The 22,952-nt window shown below is 35.1% G+C and overlaps 1 protein-coding gene across 1 annotated transcript in view; it reads right to left on the minus strand.

Moving 5' to 3' along the window:
- MALRD1 (MAM and LDL receptor class A domain containing 1) overlaps positions 1 to 22,952 on the minus strand; it is a 242,574-nt gene that overhangs the window by 171,465 nt on the left and 48,157 nt on the right. Inside the window, exons 14-18 of the mRNA XM_039388522.1 lie at positions 22,187 to 22,333; positions 13,152 to 13,304; positions 12,894 to 12,999; positions 11,233 to 11,600; positions 9,210 to 9,622 (exon numbers count right to left, since the gene is read on the minus strand). Coding sequence (XP_039244456.1) covers positions 9,210 to 9,622; positions 11,233 to 11,600; positions 12,894 to 12,999; positions 13,152 to 13,304; positions 22,187 to 22,333 — 1,187 coding nt within the window. The remainder of the gene's footprint in view (positions 1 to 9,209; positions 9,623 to 11,232; positions 11,601 to 12,893; positions 13,000 to 13,151; positions 13,305 to 22,186; positions 22,334 to 22,952) is intronic.

A 22,952-nucleotide genomic window follows, 5' to 3' on the forward strand; every position in this document is an offset into this window, starting at 1 on the left:
GATAACCAGTAGTTGCATCCTGACTTTGTGACATCGAACTTTTCCCCTGTACCTTCTGCAACATTGTTTCTCTTTGGAAAAAAAAATCTGTGTGAACATGCAGAAGGGTTGTCACAGCATGTTCCAGCTTTCCCCCTTATGAGGGGAATGACTAGGCAGTCAGAGCTGTTATTCTTTGCATGGAACCCTTTTGCCCCCAAAAGCAAGAACAAGTGGAGATAATCTCTCCTTTGGAGAGATTATCAACATTGGGTCACCACGACATTTTAACGATACACATAGAAAAGCTCAAGATCCCACTGCCTTTCTTCAAAGCCCATCAGCCCCTTTCTTTTGTAACAACCAAAAATGCTTTAGAAATTAATGTCTCAAGACTGCAAAAGTCAAAAAAAGTCCTTTCACAAAGTTGCCCAAATGAATTGTTACCGATGTTCTTAAGGTTGAACACATCAAATACGAAAAATCTTGTGTCAAATATTTGATGTTTTACAGTGTTTGGTTTTATAAGATACTGAAAAACACTAGTTCTAGTTCAGTAAAGCACTTCATCACACTTCACTATAAGTTTGTGAACCCTCATGTTGATTTATGATGTTTTTCAAAGCATTTCTCTAAAGTGCAGAGATGAATCACAATTCTGTCCTGTTTTAGACTGTTCAGCGATGTTGGTGGGACTGCTGACAAGCATAATATTAATAACTGTTTGCATATTCTTGGAGTCTTTGCTGTATTAAGGCCACAAAATTTCATTCAAGACAAAAGATCCTGTTTTCACTCTGTGATATTAGCACTGGAAGAATTATTGCAGAAGTATTATATTGTCAGTGCCTAAAAATTTCTGAGATTCTAGGTTTGTAAAACAACATGTTTAGCCTGCCCACTTGGGAAATATCTATATAGCAATTATAATTCTAAAGCTATATTTAAAACAATTTAAGGTCATGGTTACTTTTTTCTTTATCTACAAAGATGTACAGAAGTCTTCTTTCTTTTCTCCCAAACACCTTTTCCCCCAGACTTTGTAAGTAAGTAAATGAGTAAATAAATAAATAACACGATTCTGGTTGAGTTACTATATCAAATTTCTGGGCCTTATCGTCCTGAAATATCTGTCTTACACTGACCAGCATGACTTGCTATGATCTGCATACTTCTGTCCCTCCCTTTTGTATATTGGATTATGTCAGGATATCAAGGGCTGCATAAAGACATTTCCACATCTCTATGCTGAGATAGAGAAGCCTGAATAAGGTTGAATGGACAAACATGTATCAACACAAGCTATGCAGTGTTACTGCTAAGGCAATTCTTCCATGCTGAGCTAAGGAGTGTCCTAAGAGCAGACACACATTGTTTCTTTTCAGTGCTTATGAAAACATCTGTGGCAGCAACACAGTGAATTATCTGTTCAGCAGCAAATGATAGTGAGCAAGGGGATCACTATTAAATCTTTTGCCTAAAGAGGACCTTTCTTGATCCAGAGGATTTTTCTTGACTAAGTTACATGGAATTGCTGTTCCTACATCCACACATATGGCCTTAACCTCCCAAAGTAAGAAAACAATAACACAGGGATATCACTGGGACATGTGACTTGAAACCCTGTCTTCATTAAAGATAATGAGTAGAATTTCTACATTGTTTCTAAATTCTGCTGTAAGTGTACTCAATAAACAGAAAGATTATAAAAAAAATATTTAAAAAGGACTCTGCTGGATATAAAGCATAGAACTATGGAAGGAAATTTAATTAAAAGTTAAATGAAGTAGTTTTCCTGTGATCTTCCTGTTACCTTTTCAAAGATGTCTTCTAGATCCAGTAAAAGAATGAGAAAAAAGTCACTAGCAATTTCCTTCTCCTTGCAAAGTTACCCAAGTCTCATTTTCCTTTTCAGCAATAGGTAATATAGTAACAGCAATAGGAAATTTGAAACACTACTCCTAATTTTCAGGAAAGCAAAACTCCTACCTTACATGATTTCCCTCAAATTTAAATGGCTCAACACAGTTTCTAAGTGGGTGGTGGGTTCTGAAAGGTGTTGAAAACCTCTCATTACTTCAGGTTTTCTGTATTAAAAATGTGGGCAGTACTTGACAGTTCAGTGGTGTATAGAAAGGTTATTTTTACCTTGTGTGACTTCCTTTGAGCAGCCTGCATGTAAATAGGAAAAAAGGTAAAAAACACTAACCCCTGCCCCCTTTGCCTTCTCCCCTCTGAAGAAAAAAAAAATCAAGGAAATGACAGATGTGAAATTAAGAATATAATTTTCACTGGGAAAGGTATTATTAAAGATAGATTAGAAATTCTTATTATCATTCCCCTTTGTGCACACATTGTGACTTGATGACGTCATGACAAGTCTTCCATGGCATCAATAAAACAATAACAAAAAGAATTAATTATTTCTATTATTAGAGTGCATTATAGCTTCATAATATTAAGTATTGTGATAGCACTGAATGAAAGGGCGCTATCTTTCCTGAAGAACTGAACTAAACCCCTGAAATATTCTCTGAGGTTTGTAAAATATGTTTTCCTGACTTCCCATGTGATTTCCTTATTTCCACAGTTTTCTGTGCTCTGAAATCCATTTGTCAAAAATGGCAATACTGATGTTTAAGAATGACTTTTTAAAAAACACACACTACTTTTTGCCTTTCAAATATACTGCATTGCACCACAGATATTTTGGAGATGCAAACTCTCAGTATTTCATTTCATACTGTAGGTATTGAATAGCCTTCACTATCAAGACAAAATTCACTACCAACCACAAAGTCTTATGGTTGTTTTTCATTCTTTCCCTCAAGTGCCCTAGTTTCCTCATTGTCCACTCTACATATACTGTTTCTCACGTATATTGTGCACTGTTTAAGAAACCTGAGAATGAATTGTCCAAACTAGAGCCTACACAACAGATCAAAGAAAAAAAAGAATTGTTAGAAAAAGAGCTACTAAGATGCAGCAAATATGGCTGGACATCCATGTATCTGAAGTAGTATTGGAGGACTAAGAGGTAACAGAAGCAAATGGTAACATTTAAAGGACAGAAAAAGAAAAAAAGAGAAAAGAAGAATTTCTGAATCTCAGCAGATTATTAGGGAAAGTACAAAGGAGCAGAGCAGGCAGAGGAAGATAAAGAATGATAAATTGAAAATTGAAACTGAAGCTATGGCTTGAGTGGAAAATCCATGATAACTAAATCTTTGTGTGGAAATTGCTACCAGGGAAAGGATCAAAAGCGATAACAGAAAAATGATCACAAGTGGATATTAAAGGTGTAATAAACATCTTAGAGAAGTCCTTGATAAATTCAGAGTTGCTTCAACATCAGATTTTAATGAAAAATGCATATCTGACCAACTAAACATTAACAAACTCCTACTGGTATGTCTACACACACTGAAAACAAGGCCCTGAAGAAGGAAGCAAGAAGACAATCAAATCAAGGCAGAAGGCTAACAACACTTGACAATAGTAAACCTGGTTCAATGAGGGTGAAAGTGATTGCAGAAAATCTGAAATCACAGTTAGAATATCAAAGAGTGAGCCTCCCAATGCACAGAAAGCTCTCTGCAGCACAATACCTCACAGCATGAGGACAGCTGCACCAGTGGCTGGGTCAGCTGTCCAGGTGTGTGTCAATGGCAGTGTGTGTCTCCCCGCAGACTGCTGCCACTTCCACAGTGACAACAAGCCCAGCATGTAGTAGTACCACCCAGACTCTGTACCCAACAGTGCATCACAAGTGGGAGTCTCGTTATTGTGCTACTAGCCCTTAACAGACTTTTCTTTCCATAATTTGCCAAGATACTTATTGATTCCATTCCATTCCATGCTTCCTCGTACCCAAAACATCCCTCAGCAATGAATTGTACAACAGACCATCCTAAAATACTTTTGTTTTGACTGTTTTACTTTATGATTTCACAGAGTATCTCTCATTCTCTGTATTCAGAAAAATCACAACTGATCTTTATGCAGCTTCTCTGAGACACTATTGATTACATGTTTCTCCATCATATCTATTCATCTCCCTTTCTAAAAGGAGCACTGTTTACCTAAGTGTTCTAGAAAGTGTCAAGCATTTCTACTTCCTTTTTTTTTTCCATTTTAATGTTACAAATGTAAAGGCAAATACACAATTACTTGTGTTTTTAGTATATATATAAGAAAGAACACAAATTCTTCATAACAAGTTTCCTACTAACCACACTGTGAGTAGTAAAGAAAAGTCCTAGCTATGTGTGCTGATATGCAACTCTAACAGACTGAACCATGGTCTCCTCACATTACTTTCCACACAGGAAGGAATACTTCTCCTTGGGACAAAAAAGAGTTATGTGCACTCTTTACAGAGAAACTGCATGTAAGAAATTTGGTTAAGTTTGGTCAGCCCCATTTTCTGGAGCGCACCAATGTAAGTCCAGAATTTCAATCTGATGCTTATCCATTATTGATTAGAAAAGACTGAAAAATTCACACAGTTAAGTCAATCTACGAAGGTACTGATGCCACAAAGCCCCATTAAAAATTTCTCTGTGAGGGGCTGTGAAATGCGATACAAGATCTAGAACCTATAATTTCCGTAGTTCTGATGTTTGTTGTGTAGGAAATGAAATGTTGAATTTTCTTACTTCAAAGGTATTATGGCTAATGAGGAAGACTAGTAAGTCATTATCTTAAATTGCTCTACTATAACAAGTCCTGTACTATTCATATATGAAATATAATTATCACCATTAGAAATGTATGAAAGAAAATAGTTACATTTTGAAATCTCACAAATTGCCACAACAGACTCTTTTTGTTTGAAACAGAACTCAAACCCGCTTTAAAAATAGTTTGTAAAGTAGAATTGTACCAAAAATTCCATTTACCACTAGAATTCTGAGTTTTTCATTACAGAAATGGCTGGTGTAGTGGAGGGGTTGGTCAATCCCCTCTCTTATCAGAAAAGTAATTTCCAGAAACAGCTAGAATTGCAGAAATAACTGAAGAGTGAGCTTTGTGATGTTGTTTCACTTATTACATAGCAAATAATCAGAATCCCCAAGGAACAATCTCTATCTCATCCCACTGAGGAATGAAAAGAAAGGGACTAGAGGACAAAAAGTAGAACTGCCTATGTGATCATAACTATATAGCTGGTAGTAACTTATACACAATTTTTAGACCTTTCTGTCTCTCATTTTAAATGAATGGCAAGAGCCTGAATGCAAATGATGTGTGTTCACCACATATGTATTTGACACTAAACAGATATGTCTAAGCTATACCAAAAACCATAATACAAGAAATACCTGGATATAACAAAAAAAAAAAAAAAGAAATGCATAACAGATACTAAAAATAGCAGTTGGAGAAAGAAAGTTTGTTTGTATTTGTGTTCACAGAACACAGTGCTATTCTATATTCATAGCAAATGTATCATTCTAATCTTCAATCAATATTCCATTACTTCCTAAGCTAATACATAATTGATAAAAAGAATAAAATTGTTACAGTGAATTTTGTTGTTTACTTTTCTTAACCCGTTGTAAAATAAGAAAATACAAAATACATTTTATATCTACTTATTTGAAATTTTATTTTACTTATCAACTATTATAAGCTAGTATTTTTCAGTGAACGTTCATTATTTGTTTTCTCCTGATTTTGCTGCTTATTTTCCACACTTAAATGGAGGAACTTTTACATTTGAAGGTACAAGTAAGTTGTTATATATGATACTCAGAATAAAAAAATTTTTAGTAATGATGCTAAATATAACATTAACAGTTAATCATGTACTTAAATAGTGTATTTGCATTTTTAAATTTCATAAGATCCAACAGAAAAAATTGATCTTTATAAAATCATCAGAGAATGTTAGACTCCCTTATACACTACTTATGTTTTGAAGTATCTAAGATCTATAATCATTTTTATTTACAGAGATAAAGATATAGATTGCAGATGAGCAACAAGTGAACAATTGCATCAGGCTAAAGGTAATTACTAATTCTTTTAATAATTTGTTTCACAGTGTGGTAAAGTTGCCCTGGGTCTCTTAAGACAGATAAAGTAGGTATGTAATTTTTATCATGACTAAAAGGATTGAGATACAAAATTTTACCATTGTTCACATATTATAATTTTCTTTTTTTGTATCCATAGAAACATGAATGATAGAGCAAGCTAAGAGAGAAATGTTTATCTAAGATGTTAAAATAGAATATTTGCACTTTCTTCTGAGGAGAAACTATTTCAGATATTATGATTATGCTAAGATAAAAGTGAACACTATTAATCATCAATATAAGTAGACCATAGACTGATTGTTCTTTTACTACCTTTTCAAATGTTCTTTTAAGGAAAAGATATGTAAGTAAACTTCTCAGGGAGATGGAAATAAATGCAGATCAAGTACAGAGACAAGGACACTCAACAGTGGGGTTTTTCATGTTGAAACAAGTATCCCATACAATAAAAAGGAATAGCTTATAAGGAATATCTTTTAAACTTGAATTTTCCCAATAAAAAAAAGTATAATTTCTTTCAGATTATTAAATCCTTTGCAGAGGAAGGAAAACTCTAGATCAATAAAGTTCCAAAATTTTTATAAGCACGTGTATTTTGGACCATTTCTGTTACTTGTCAGTATTAGTATTTGATGGAGGTGCTTAATTTTGGCTTGGAAAACTTCATCTCTTTCATTTAAATAATTTATCTCTAAATTTACCTTTTTCTCATCCAGCTACTCCTGTTCCTCTTATTGATGTCACATTTTACACTCTGGCGTAAAATGTCTGACAGAACGGCAACAAATGTCAGCCATGGTTTACTGGCAGCTAGAACAAAGGTTTCTTGACAAAATTAAGATTCTGAGGCTTACTGGGAGCTGGTGTGAGCCAAGGGAGTCTACATGTGCTGTTCCCTTTGGGTTTCTGCCAGAGGATTCAATTAAAGGGCCTGTAGTATCATATCTGAAATTTTGAAACTTTCAAAAGAGAATCTGGCTTTTAAGAAATTCTCAAGTGCCTTTCTTTGCTGCTTTGAATTTTGGGCTGACAACTCCTCCTTTTCCTAGCAGTTAGTATGTAGGTACAACTATCTATATACTCCCAAAGTTGGCTTACCATGCTTAGCAAAATAAACTGAAAATGTGAATTTGAGGGATTTACTATTCATAGTGATTCTTTCTTGGAATGTGGTAAACAAATGACCTACTTACAAAGGGAGGAAAGAGGAAGAGGAGGTATCTCACAGGTATGATTATCCCATATATTTAGAAGAGAAAAAGCGAAATGAAGGTCTGTTACAATGACTGAGACCATCTTTGTTCCTAGAATCTGACATTTTCTATTCACTAGGAATCTCTGAAAATCCTGAAACAGCTGATGAGATGCTCTGGCTAGAAACAGAGATTATGAAACCAAGACGTGTATTTTGACCAGAAAATTATTAAAAATTTCTATCTTGTTTTTAGACTTTCATGAAAAAAAATCCATTCTCAAGTGAACCTAAACATTTCCTTTGAAGCACTGAGGTGATCCTCAAGACTTAAAGCCTGTGGTGTGAAAGCAGTGAACCAATAACTTTTTAGGATATGGGGAATACAACAAAGTATAGAATCTACAGCTTTAAAACTGTTACCCAGCCAGTAGACACCCCAAAACTAATTGAGAGGCTATTCTAGTCTACATCTCAGTAGAAATATATCAGAGAAAAAGTGGTAACAGTGTGAAGATCTTTCCACCATGTGTCTTTATAGCTGGAAGTATCCAAACACAATACACTTAAAAGAAAGATTGGAAAGAGAAAAGAAAGATTGGAAAGACATCAGCACCTGTCAGCTTAGTAGAAATAGAGCACAATTTGCTCTCTTCAACATTTCTGAGTTTTGAAGGGTCGTAGGTTGTGATGCAGCAAGCTCCATTATAAGATACACAATATACAATTATGAACATCAGATCTTTATCTCTTTCTTCAGAACAAACTATCAAATCTTCCACCCCACACCCCTCATAACTGACTGTGAAAAAAAAACTACATCAAAAGAATACAAGATCTTTGAAATTCCCTGTGTGGAAATGGGCAAGTACAACAGAAAACCCTACATCTCTAAATCATGAAAAATATTTTCAGTTACTGAATAGACCTTCCTAACCCCCAGGAAGTCAAACATGGGACACACCAGTTTATAGCTCTTTAGATAAACTACTGGACATAGAGAAGGAAAGGAAAAGGAAGGAAGAGAAGGGAAGAAGGGAAGGAAGGAAGGAAGGAAGGAAGAAAGGAAGGAAGGAAGGAAGGAAGGGGTTTTGTTACCATTATGTTTATACACCTTTACATTCCTACAAAAAGTCTTGACAGAAAATGAGCACTCTCCTTCCAGGTGCCTCTTTGCAAGCACAGTAGTACTAATGCCTTTTCCTCCAAAGGGGATAGAACTTCTCTCTACCTAAAAATAATTTTTTAGGAAATAAATGTGAACAATCTAAAGAAAATATTGCATTTTATCAGATTTAAAAGGAAAATGGAAGATGTTTATTTCTACAATATGGGGAAGGTGGGGTGGGATGGGGGGGTGTTAAGTAATTCTGTGACCAGTTGATAATAAGTGAACCAATCCTCTAGTAACCCTGCAGAATATCCCAACTGGACTAAACAGATCATATATAGTGAAAGATAAATAATATTTAAAATATTTAAAGGGTGAGACAATAAGTCAAGATTTATAGCATTAACTTACTCTAATCGTATCTTTCTCCAACTTATATTTGATTGTTAGTCTAGCCTAGCAGCCAAATATTTTGAATTATATCTTTTCAGGCATTATATAATTTAAGATTAATTTGTAACTCTGGAAAAGTAAGACAGAGCAGAGGATATTCCTTTTAACAGTCTTTACATTAATGAATCAAAATTTTTGCCAAGATGTTTTGTATTAGATTTCGATAAGCTTTTTTTATCAGATACTTGAAAAACAAAAATACTATCTACTTTAAATAACACATATTCCTGTTCAAAACATTAAAATTAAGTGCTTTAGGGGGAAAAGTTAATGCAACACCACCAACGAAATTATTTTACATATTTCTTCAAAAAAACCTATAACCTTTGTATTTCAAAGCAAAATTGATCAGTTACAAATAGCTTTGAGGTTGTCCAGTCATTTATATACTCTCAGCAAATAAGCACTTCACAACATAGAATCATCATACCTGAAATGGTTTAGAACTGCTGATGTGGAGCGTTTGCCTGATCCATCTGTTTTCTTGATTTCCAAACTTGTACCACAATGGCCATCCCCAAGCATTACTCACAGTTCTTTGGAAGACTGACAGCTTGTAAACTTGTTTTCCAAACATGTGATAATGAAAGCGGAAAACACAGGTTCCATTGTCAGAAGGGTTGAAGAGAGGACTAAGCAAAATTGCTTTATCTTGGAATTGGCGTGGCCCAGAGGATTCCATGTAAATGTAGTGTCCCCTGACTGTGCCTGTCGTGTGATCCTTTAAAGGGCCTGTATTAACCGTGGGGGTTGGACCTTGTATTCTGATCCAGTCAAAGTCATCCTTTACACTCTGCTCCCAATTACACAGCCCATTTTCAAAGTTACACTGTAGGTCAGGGTCTGAAACGTAAACAGAACAGATTGTAAAAAGACCCCAAAAAGCAAAGGGGATAATGCATTAATTAATATACTTCTTATCTTCGCAAAAAACCCTTTCAAATTTATAGAAAACCCCCATATCTTCTCCTTGAAAATGTTCTTGTCTGAAGGATAAAATATACATTTGTCTGTACATAAAATTACCTTTTCTTTCAATACATATCTGTCAAACTGTACATAATTTATTGAATAAACTGAACTGTGAAAAACATTTTATTATCCATGCTATTAATTTCATGTATTATTACAATTAAATAATACAAAGTTCTTTAACTGAAACTGAACTGAGTAAAGGAGTTAAAACTGAGGTTAATTGAATGAAATAAACCACAGGATATAGTCTTGCAGGTATGTGTAATGATCTGATATATTTTTGCATGACAGATGTAGTCCTAAAAATGGGTTGTTGTGGTTTAGATCTTTATTATCCTCAATAATAGTAGCACAATAGCGTTATCAAAGCTAAATTCAAGAGAGGTCTTTATAACACAACTGCACTTTTTTATTTGACACCAAAGCAAAATATTGATTAGCGCAATTACTTCTAATGTAAAACAATAAAGTGTGTCAGGGGTGGTGAACTTGCATTCCAACTTTGCACATGCTCCTCAGAAACAGTAACTGAAACTATAGCCAATTCTTTTTTTTTTTTTTTAATTAAGCTGTTATCTTTAATGATGCTTAAAACTGCAACTCATATCTTACTGTGGACCTCAAAATGGGTTATAAAGAAGATAGACATTACACAAGGGGAAACTGAGATAAGAAAGCCTTCACTTTCTTTTGAATTCAGGGCAGTTTTAATTTAATAGTTGGCAAATATCACTGCAGACTGATAACCCCTCAAGCACGTAAGGTGTCTCACGTTTCTCAAACTGATTGTGATTTGCATAATTTAGCTACCTTAGGATGTGATAAAGCAACTGCTAGTTAATTTTATTTTATATTAAAGTTCTTGAGTTCTTAAAATTGATGAATGCATGCTTCAGGGAGAAAACCATCAACAGCACCCTTCAACACTGCAAGGTGAGTGTCAAAAATGTGAATGACTCATGGCTTTCTTTGGTACTTACAAGTTCTTTCCTTGAAAGGGATAATTATGTCCAGCATGACTGCTATCTTTAGTACAGATATTTTAACACTTCTTTGATAGTAACAGTATAGGTCATAAGAAAAGATAGGACATACACTCCTCTCAGTCCATCAGTATGTCTTACACCGTACTTCCATCAGTATAATCAAAGATAGCATGTTGACCTAAATCAAGTGGCAGACTGCAAATCCTCTCTTTTAAAATAACCTTGTAATGTGTGTTTGTGTTTTATGTGAGTTAAAGAAATATAACTGGTTTGGATGAAGGAGACTGAATTGCATTTACCCTCAGTTGTAACTCTTCATACGCATTTAGGTTTAAAATTATCATTCTGTTTTATCAATAACCATATTCAGTGGAATCATCACTGGCTATGACATTGATAGGCTCTAACAATTCTGTGTTTTTTCTCTCAAGAGTTGAACTGGTAAGTAAATTTTTGTGTGATGTAAAGTAAGCAGTAATGGAAAGTACTCACTACAGTTGTCTTCATCTGATCCATCCCCACAGTCATCCACAAGATCACAGACCAACAAACTGTCAATGCATGCTTTTGTGTCTCTGCACCAGAAGTGATTTGGACCTTCACAACTTAATGCTGGAGGTGAGAGAGCACAGTTTTCAAATCTAATATCATCAATTGCTGAGACACCGTCATAAAAACCCAGACTGATTTTATCAAGTGAAAATTGGAAAGCATGTGGAAGGCGTCCAAGCTGTATGACTGCCTTCAACCATTGATTTCCCTCGTTGTAATATGTCCTCCAAAGGACAGTAGACTGTTTCAGCCCATCTACAAGCAATTGCAGCTCTGCTGCCCCAACTGACTGTCCATAGTTGTAATACCTAAAATGATAAAAAAAGAATGTTAAATGGCCAAATTATGAAGATGGACCACATCAGGTAAAGTAGATACATACTGTATATTTTCTGTTATATCTCTGTGACATATAGGAAGTCCCTAGTGCCTATTAGAAGTTTACTTGTAATTCAATACATTTTCTGAATGATGGTAGGACAGGCTGCTATATCAGTCCGGGCCTCATTTCAAAAATTGAAGATTTTGAAAGGAGAAGCATGCTTCATTAAATTAAACCCCATAACTGAAGAGACACATTTGCTTTCATATTAAACAACAAACACTCAGATGCATAACATTTTTTTTATAAATTTAATTCAGTACATTATTGTAAATTCTCAAAAAGGAAAAACAGAATACTTACTGGATGCAAAACTACACCTTGTATCTATGTTACTTATGGTTAACATGTTGCCTTTTACAGCATTTTTGGAGGATCTCAAAGCATTTAAAAATAATAAATACTTAGATTGGCAATTGTACAAAACTGGAAGGAGAATCAAAAACACAACCAACAACTCGAAATTTCCAAACCTATACTCCAACTTCTAGTCATGAGCCTTGAATAAAAAGACATTTCCTCTTCCTGTGGCAGATGTATTTGATACTACTGAGACAAACCACACTTAATAACATTAAGGTCAGGCCAAACATTTATTTAAACAGTAGTACCAATCTGACCTTAGTAAAAAATTATCACAAATTTTTCTGCCTATCTCTGAAAAGATTGCAAAAAGTCTGAGACAAGACAATAACTGAAAGTGTTTCTTTGGGTTTGGTTGTTGATTTTTTTAATGGGTTTTGAGGGTTTTTTTTGGTTTTTTTATCTCTGTATATAAAAAAAAAACAATTGAAAGCAAAACACCTATTCTCATGCTGGAGCTTTTGCTTAAAGATGATGAAATCTAATTTTGGATACTGCAGGTGACTCAAGGACCTACTAGATTTTTCAGTCCTTTCATGTTCTTGAATAAAATTTCACATTTTCAAATTTATTTACCAAAGAATTATTAGCAAAAAGACTGTGGTATTTGTCCATGTATGGACAAAGGCATGAGCCTTTACTATAACTTTGTCAAGAACCTGACAACAAAGTCATCCCTTGTTTCAGTTATGTTCTCCAAGTGCTTCTGCTTATATCTGCATCTATATGATTATAGAATAAAATGAAACAAATACTTCAGAGGAAGGTGCATCTATTGCAAACTATAACCTCAATTTCAGTTCAAGAGAAGAAATGTGAGATGACCCAGGAATTTTATATCTAAATTATTTCATACCAAAAGGACAGTGTGCAATTTGCTCCAGCTTGCCTGAACTTTGGGCTTCGTAGCCGAGCTATTTGTGAAATGCTGGTGCTGTTCTTCATAATGAACATAAAATGACCTATTAAAATAAAACAGAAAACACCTTTTGCGGTTGAAGAAATAAAGAGTTTCTAAAAGCTTTTAAAACATTCATGGTTTCCACTTAAAATCTGGTTACAGAGGAGGTTTACCCATTCCATTTCTCTGTTTTCTAGGCCTGGCTTTTCTTACCTTCAGGTTTGTTGTAGGTGTGATCCCATGGAGGAGCTTGCTTCTGAAACACAGGTGGAAGAGCACTACTGGAACTTCTCACCCAATCAAATTCATCTGTATTTACAGTTTCAATCCAGCCACAGCTCTCTCTTTCAAAGTCACATACAGCAGCTGAAATGAAGAGACATTTTATTTCTCTATCTGACATTACCAAACAAGTTTTTCCAGTATGAAAAGGAAATAAAATGTTTCTAATACTTCAACAATATTCTAGAAATACATCCAAGAAAAGGGCATGGAGAGGCAGAGTATGGCTTCATACCAGAGATGAGGTATTTGTTTAATAACAGCTGAGTAGAACCACAGTTGCACAGGAGCAACCAAGCCATCGTTATCTGCAATGTGTTCAATAAAATAACTCCTTGTCTCTTACGGTGCTGCAGCCAAAGCACTCAGAGGAGGTGAGAAAGTGCTGAGAACAGACCTCACAATCCTCATGCTGCACAACAAGAGCGTAGGGCACAGAAAGCAGTAACAAACATTCTGCAAGATCTTGTAGGGAACCGATAATGGAACTAGAAATCAAACCCCTGATTTCGTGAATGTCAGCAAGTATGCTAATGGTAACACAACCCTTCCTCTATTCATAATAGGAATTAAGTTAAGCATCAGGCATTACTGAGACACTATGATATTGGTAATCCCTGAATCAAAAACTCTGCAGTGAAAAAGATCTGAAAAACATATTAAGGTGCATTCTTCAATTCTTCACTTCAAAGAGCAGTGATATTTGAGAAATTATGTATATTCCAAACAAAAGAAAGAAAGGAGTGGAAGGGTGTCATGTATGAATGAATGTAAATTGAAAAACAATGATTACGTTATAATGAAGAAACATAGAATTATAGAATGATTTGAGTTGAAAGAGACCTTCCACTAGACCAGGTTGCTCACGTCCCATCCAACCTGGCCTTGAACACTTTTGTGGATGGGACATCCACAACTTCTCTGGACAACCTGTTTCAGTGCCTCACCACCCTCACAGTAAAGAATTTCTTCCATACATCAGGTTTTCCTCTTCTTCATTTTATAAGAAATCCTCATAAAATCATAAAATTATATTTTCAGATCCTGAAATTATAAGAGGCTTTTAATGGAAGACATTAAGATAATTATTTAAAGATTTTTAATCAATAATTTATCAATCACATACATAGAATAAATAAAACAAATATTCAGGCATGACTGTCATAATTCTATCATTATTTTATAACTCTTATCACAATTTTCAGTGGTCATATTATGGCATAAACTATTCATATTTCAGAATCATATGAAGTCTCTTGGGGAATAAGATTATATCAGTGTTTATTTATGGAAGATATGGGAGGATTTTTTATTCGTGTCTTTTGGTTTTGTTTTGTTTTCCTCTTTAGCAACTGTGTCGCATTAAGTTATATGTAATTTTTTAGAAAGAATAAAAAATTAATAATGAGGTAAATTAGTATTATTGTTGTCTATGGCTTCTAAAAAGACAAGGTTTTGTGGATTATTAAACAAAGCACAGTTAGCTTAAAAAAATCATTCCACAAATATGAAAGAGCAAATAATGTTTAAGAGATCAAAGAAAATATAATTTTGCTATACATATACTGTATGTGGGTCAGAAATGTCAACGATAAAAAAATGTAGACCAAATGTGACTAAAAAACAGAAGGAAGAAATTTTTTGACAGAATGCTTTAATAGAATAAAATGAAGACAAAATATACCTACAAATATTCAAGGACCTAGACATAAGAGAAATGACTGAAAATCCCCCGACAGAACAAAACGATAAGAGAATATGGAGAGCTATTTTTGATTTGCTTTTTGCTCGATAGAAGAAAGTGTTCCATATTCCCAGCAGAACAGCAACAAAGAATATGACAGACCTTGGACACAGATGGTTACACCAAATGAGGCAAATAAACAAGATAAAACTGTTAAGTCTGAGCCCAGACTTCTTGCATCTGTAAGTTGTAACACAGACAAAACATAAAAGAAAGGATGCACCAGACCATTTAGTTTAAGCATGGATGAATACACTGAGATAAAATAACCCTGAAACTTTCAACTGAATCTCAGACCAGCTATTTAACAGCTAGGGAAAATACAAGAATAGAGCAAGTTGGTAGAGCCTGAGAGAAATGCACTTGGACATTGATGCTTGATAACACTTCAATCACCGAATTGTCTTGTCCCATAACTTCTTTGACTGGTACTTCCAGTTTGGACAGATTGTCCAGAAAAAAATGTTGTTGCTTGGATACTTCTATAGCTTCTTTCACAGTAAACTAACAAACTAATCTGTCTTCTCTCCTTATACTTTAATTTTTGCTTTTCTTCTATTTTTTATTTTTTTACATGTTTTCTTATACTCTAACCATCACATGATCCTATGGACTCTACCTGGCTGTCTTCTTTCATGTGTTTGATGAATTTATATTTAGTGTTTCTTAAACTTCATCTCATCTTATTACTGTGTTTTTGCACTTAACCTATCAAACTTTGTAATATTTTCTTTTTCTTTTAGACAATACTTCACCTATCTTATGCTTCTAACTTCTGGTGGTATACATGCCATCTGTATGGATACATTTTTCTTTGCCGCCCCATTTAGCCTCTTTTTTAACAAGCTCCCTCAATAATCATAGAGGAATCAGAGAGATACTGGGATAGCATTAAAGAGTGATTGGCTTTGTTGATGCTTTGAGAAAGCTGCCTTTACATCTTCAGCAGACTTAGTTTTCTCTGAGTTGACTCGTTACCACAAGACTCTAGATTTCTTCTGATTTTGGGCTTTTATGCAAAGTGCTGTGTCCTTTTCTGTTTGGGGGAGCTTTACTCAAAGGCCTTCTCAAATCAGATATTCATCTTCTCTGTAAGCTGAATGATGATTAACAAGAATTTAACAAACAGTCCTGCTGAAAACAATATTTTAAAAATAAATGTTTAAGATGTTAGCACTTCTTTAAGACTGGAAGTTCATCAATATCTACAATCTGAAAAATCTCTCCTTGCCTCTCAGCCCGTGTAAGTCTATAGAGCAGGCATCATAAAAAAAACATCTAGGTGAAGAGACATCATGGCTATTACTGGCTTACAACTTTTTTTTTATTTATTTTAAAAGGTTTTAATATGCTAATAAACTTTAAACTATTTTTAATCAGTAATTTTAAAATAAATTTAGGAACTTATCACTAGATGGCATGAAGAAAACTATCATCAAATCTAGGAACCAAAACGAGTTTAATTCTGGACATACTCATCCTAAAAAGTTATTTTAACTCCCTTTATAATACAAACACACTGAAAAGTGTTACATCTGCCTTCTCATATTTATGTTTTCTATCCCAGTGAGCAATTAATAATTTCTTGATATGCACTCAGTCAAATAAGACTGTACTTTGTAGGTCACTTAGTGTAATTTCTACACTGAAAAACTGAATAGAGGTCAATCAAAAAATTATTGCAAAACTTCATCAGCAAGAAGCAATGCTAACTGGGAAAAAAAAACAAGCAACAAACAAGTGAAAAAGCAAGTCACTATTTGAAGCTCAAATAAATTGGATCTTCCTTCACTTTCGATCTCTCAATATTATCTGCTATCATTTTGAAAAGACAACAACAACAACAACAACAACAACAACAACAAAATAACCAAAACACCCACACTTAAAAGTTTAGGACAAACAGATATGGTAGTCTCGTCTACAGACAGCTCTACAGGGGAAATAAAACACTCCAGAACATTTTCTTTTGCTAATTTCTGTTGGGAAATCCATTTCAATAATCATGAAAGGTCTTTTCCCCTCTCTGTAAATGGTATTTTAGTCCCATCCCTTCACCATTTAACTTCCACAAACTGATTCTTATGCAGTTGTCTCGGCACTTCCAGTATTAGGTACCTTCTCCAATTTACAAGCTGACAACCTCTTCACTTCTTGAACTTAAACCCATTTTTTCTGATCTGGCTGTTGTTTCTGGTCTCATCTTTAAAAACTGCTTATTTTTCTGGCTGAAATGGAGTAGCAAGTATATGAGACAGTTTTTGGCTTGCAAGTTTTGACCCTAAATTAGGAAGAGTTAACTTATAACCACTGCAGAAGTTTTATACTTGGGCAATATTAGTAATGGGAAATATGGAGGATGTTTCTTATAATACTAAGGAGATTTTTATTACTTATACAAAGATAGCCATTAGAAACCAAATAATATTTATCAGTAAACAATTACGCAACAAAAGTAGTTTTTACAAATCAACATGTGCATCATTCTCTTTACTTGCCTTCTAACCCAAATTAAGGTACAGAAAACTCTGTAAAAACATATAGATTATGTGTAGTTTATGACTTAATTTAAGATCAGCTTTAGCACACTTTTTCTGTCCTAATTTGCACACCACAGAAATAATAACTATTAAATGCATCTTTCATTTAGACATAAATACAAAGCAATACTATATTTATATGTGTGCTGGTTTGGGCTGGAGTAGAGTCTACTTTCTTCACAGTAGCTGGTATAGGGCTGTATCTTGTGTTTGTACTAGAAACAGTGTTGATTATTCAGGATGTTTTCATTATTGCTGAGCAGAGCTTACGAAGACTCAAGGCCTTTCCTCTCCTCACACTGCCTCACCAGCAAGGAACTTGGGGATGCACAAAAATTTGGGAAGAGACACAATCAGGACAGCTGACCCCAGCTGACCAAAGGGATATTCTATACTATATGATGTCATACTCATCAATAAACTAGTGGGGGATGTTTGGAGTGATGGTGTTTGTCTTCCCAAGTCACTGTAATGCATAATGGAGCCTCGGTCTCCTGGAGATGGCTGAACACCTGCCTGCCCATGGGAAGTGGTGAACGAATTCCTTTGCTCGTGTGTACAGTTTTTGCTTTACCTGTTAAACTGTCTTATCTCAACCCATGAGTTTTCTCTCTTTTCTGATTTCTCTCCTGCAACCCACCAGGGGAGTGAGTGAGGAGCTATGTGGGACTGAGCTGCCAGCTGGGGTTAAACCACAGCAGTCCTGTCTGTCACTTGGGGCTCAAAGGGTTTGAGATAACGACAGGTTTGATTGGAATGTGTTGGATTGAATTTATAGCTGTTTAGATATTAATTGGCACACTCCAGTGCTTGCCATGGGGCTTGCTTTCCTGACTGTTTCTTAGAGCCTAGTGCTCATTAGTAGCTTCTTTTTCTTTTCATTACTTGCTGTACTGCTTCTCACCTTACCCTACTGTGCCCGGGAACATTTTGATAACAACACAGGAGATATGTCTGCTAGCAGATGGCCAGGTCATCGCTGCTGCTGTACTGGAAGGAATAGGAGGAACTACAGTGTGAACTGCCTTAAAAGGGACTCTGACCTGTGGATGAGGCCACATGGAATCAGGACACCCTGGAGCGACTGCGGCTGAGAATAAGCCCATGCCAGAACAGGTACATCCTGATGTGTCTGTGGCCATAGTAAATTATTTCATATTTATTTTATATATAAACCTATATAATTATTCCTGATAATCCACACCGTAAGTAGACAGAGGAAAAGAAAAAAAAAAACAAACACAAAAGACAGAGTGTAAGGGAAAAATAAGCAAATGTCAGACAGAACATCAAGAATACACTCCTTACCAGATTACTTTCCAACGTGAGCTTATTCCTATTCCATCGTCATAGTTCTTAGGTTAGAAAAATGAGCATTTAGACTTCACTAAATGCATAGGACATAGACCACAGAAATCATGCTGTACATTCATCTTCCACAGCACAAAGACACAATGTGACAGGTATAGTGGGTCACCGCTGTAAATCTGCAGTTTGAAAAAGGCTGTCGCTTTTTTCTTCTACTTTAATGCATGGAAGTCATGTATAATAGCTTTATGACCATAGTAAATTCTTCATCTGTAGAAGAAAAGCTGGGTACCCTAGTCAAGGGTAGCAGCACTCAAAAAAACCCAACATTCAATGTCTTTTTGGGTCCAGGACATGCATTTTTGTAAAATGCAAGTGAGAAACCTGGAAGAAAGAATAATCTCATCTCCTGTCAGTATCAAGAACATGAATGTGGTTCTAAGGCCAAAGGATCAAAGTAGAGAATACAAATTCACTTAAAGCCTTGTATATGAAGAAAAGTAACAGAAAGTTTCTTGCAAAAACTGTGAGCTCAGAAATCTACTTTTAGGTAAAAAAAGACAGTCCAAGAAGTGGAAATCTTCAACTGAATTCTTTCAGGCCTGACAGAAAAGAACAACCCACTTGAGGGGTAGTGAAAAACAAGAGATGTCTTGAAGAATTGATGTTGTGAGATAAGAAAATTGTGTGGAGACCCTGCTTATCAATGGACTTAGCGGATCCAGGCATCTAAGGAAATCATCTTGCTGGAATTTAAGATAAGAGGATTTAATTTAAATATATTTTGAAAGACCCATGTAATATTCTTGCCTGGTTCTCATACAAAGAGGGAAAACATCAAGAAGGTTAAGACGCATACAATCATTATTAGAATACATTCATATTGAACATCATGGAAAAAAATGTTAATATTGATGAAAAGAGCAATGTAGTTGTTAAAGGTGAAGTAAAAAAAAAAAAATCTGTGCTTAGCCAAGTTCAGAAATTAGGAAAAGTTTCTGAGAAAAATGAAATGCTTGCATCCAATTGCAAGAATATACATAACAGATATAGAAAGTAATGGTGTGCTACATAAGCATGAAGATGGTGAGATAACCTTTGAGAAGAATTATGAGAGCTGTTATAAGAGTGCTGTAGGCTACCAGAATAATATGCTGAAAGGCAAGTTTATTGCTTGGAAATGGTCGACTTGCCAAACTACTTGCAAGGCCCTTTGTGTACCTAGATTCTGCTTCTCACTTTACGAGCTGTAGTGCTAGCACACACTGAGCCAGCTCAGCAATAACAATGATTTATAAGTCAGCAACATATTTAGAGCAAAGATCACCATAAATATAAAGGTTCCAAAGTTTAACCTTTAACATGACACTGTTAGTGTATTGTCTGGACAACTGAGACTTCGGTATAATAAAAGTTTCTTCAGTCATGTAGTTAGAGAAAAAAGAAAGAGAAAATCAGTTGCCACATAGGCAACTTGCAATTAAGGTTAGTCTAGGACTGGTTAAGCACCAGCTGGACATTTGTCTTCACCTTGAGGTATAATGATGAAATGAAAACAGAGGCTGAATAGCTAAAAGGAAATATAAATGGCAAAAAAACCTAGTAGATCTTAATTTTCATGATTACAAGCTACCATTTCACTGCTATCTCAGAGCAGTGAAAGTTGCATGTGACTAAATCTATTTAGAATGTTTTTAATTAAACTATTGATTTGGAAGAGTTATTATTTTGACAGAGAACAAATACCCAGTATCAGAGTTTAAAAAGGGTAATGTGAGAGCAATCCAGACTATCATACCCAATGCTGCAAAAGATGTGCAACCATATTTTGAAGTAAAGTAGAAAAAAACATGAAGTAAATCAAACAGCAATGGAGTGTCATAAGAGTTTTAATATGAGTAACACAGACAGGGAGGGAGCAAAGAACTCTTCTTGGTAGTGCCCAGAGAAATGAGAAGAAGCAACAGGGACTTGTGGTTGTACTGGAAGGGTAATCAAACACTGGAACAGGGTGCCCCAAGTGGCTGTGTAGTCTCCATCCTCATACATATTCAGAACCTAAATGTTGTATAAGGTTCTGGGCATCCTCATCTGCTTTGAGCAGGGTGGGGTTTAACTAAATGGTCTTCAGGTATCCCTCCCATCCTCAACTATGCCATGGTCACATCAGAATTTTCTTTACTCTGGCCCACAAGAGGAAAGAGATTCTGCTTAGTAAACATTTAATATTTACTTCTGGTTTTAACTAGTCAAACAGTTGTCAAATAAAACAAAATGTAGTTTCATATCTTAAAGGTCTGTATATTTTCAATACCAATCTTTCTAAACACCTAAAACGCTCGACAGGAGTGCTCTATCCAAGAAAGATAGAATACTAAAACTGTAGAGAAATTGCATTAATACAAATAGAAGCTGTAATTATTTCTTTTAACTGCTAATAGTCAAATAGATTTTTGTTTAACTGAGCAACAGGTCTCAAATATCCCAATAAAATTTGGATTGTGAATTTGGATTGTATTGGTATCTGCAAAGAAGGTTTTGCTTTGTCATGCATAACACAGCACAGAAAATAATTGGAGGATCTTGTCTACAATATTTCTGTTATTTGTGTGAAAACCATCATACTATATTTTTTAAAGGAGGCTTGTATTAAATAGTGCCCATGGCAACTCCCTTTGAAAATGCATCATTACTTTTATAGCAAAGTTGATAGTTCAAAGCAAGAGACTCATTTTCAAAAATATGACTGTGATTTCTTATGCAGAGCAGGCAACTGAATGAATCAAAAAGACTTGTGAAGCTACATGTCAGAGACCTTGAAACATTTCCAAGCTCCCTGCTGACTGTACAGTGGAGAGAGACTCTGAGATGCATCACCTCCCTCTACTTTCCTACTTGTTTGTTTCCATGCAGAGAAAGCCTATGAAACCTTGACAAGAGTCATAGTACATCCAAAAAGAAAATGCTGACTCAGCTTAAATAATATCTGTGAGCATGTTTGTGGTATTGGTGACAGCTGTGACATCTTCACATCATAATTTGAACATACAAGACATACAACATACAATTTGAATGTCAGTCTGTGACCACTGCATTACATTTTAAAATAAAATACTGTCTGTTAAGCAGTAGCTTCCGTTAAATAATTAATCAAAAACTGTTTTTCTGGTTTTAATACTAGGAGGGAAGTAGTTGCTACAAAAAATAAAAGAGGAAAAATTCACAGAACAGAATCAAAGTGAAGTAACTATTTCTCAAGAGCTTTTACTTTTAATTAAATTGCAAGATTTATGAGGTCATGAAAGCATTGCAAATAGGACAAACAAACACAGTCACAGGAGCTTAACAACATAGATTTTTAAATTTTCACTTACGGCACTTGGCTTCATCCTGGCTATTTGAACAGTCAGGTGTAAAATCACAAAATTTGTCAGATGAAATACATTGTCCATCCCCACACGAAAAAAATCCCGGTGGACAGTAAAAAGATGAAGCATTAGCATCTGCAAATTCTGTTTTCCCTTAAAATCAGAAAAGGATATATGAGTAAAAACGCACATATCATCTCTTAATATAGCAATATACTCAGTGTAAGGAACATAGCATCACCTATGAAGTGTGCTATATTATATCAAAACTTATAAGAAACACAGCTGATCTTAATGTCTGATGCTCTTATACTATATATTATTCCCCACAATATTCAAATTTTTGTGTGGAAAATTATCAAATACACAGCCAGGCTGTTCAGAGGCGAGTGGCTGTGCACAGATACCTGCTCTTTCCCTTGGAATAGAGAGCAGGTGGATTCTCTGTGTTCAGATCACAGTGAAAGCTTCAAGAAGATGAAAGCTGGATGCTGCACCACTATTAGCTTGCACCTCAACCTACACATTAGAAAACACCCCAAATTTCAATGAATGGGGAAACAAAACCCAGGGTCTGCTGGTTTTACTTCAGAAGTTTTCTGGAAAGAGAGCAAGCGAGAGGAATGATGAGCAGCTTCTCATCTTTATTGTGTAACTTAACTTTTTTAAATACTCTTGCTTCTATCCAGACAGGGCTTTTTAAAAAAAACTCGCTCCTTTCTAAGAACAATACCTGTGTGACTAATGGATAAGTGGGGAGGGAAAATAATTA

Source organism: Pipra filicauda, unplaced genomic scaffold, assembly GCF_003945595.2.
Source record: "Pipra filicauda isolate LSUMZ 115617 unplaced genomic scaffold, ASM394559v2 scaffold65_size3143899_pilon, whole genome shotgun sequence".
In the NCBI taxonomy this organism is placed as follows: Eukaryota; Metazoa; Chordata; class Aves; order Passeriformes; family Pipridae; genus Pipra; species Pipra filicauda.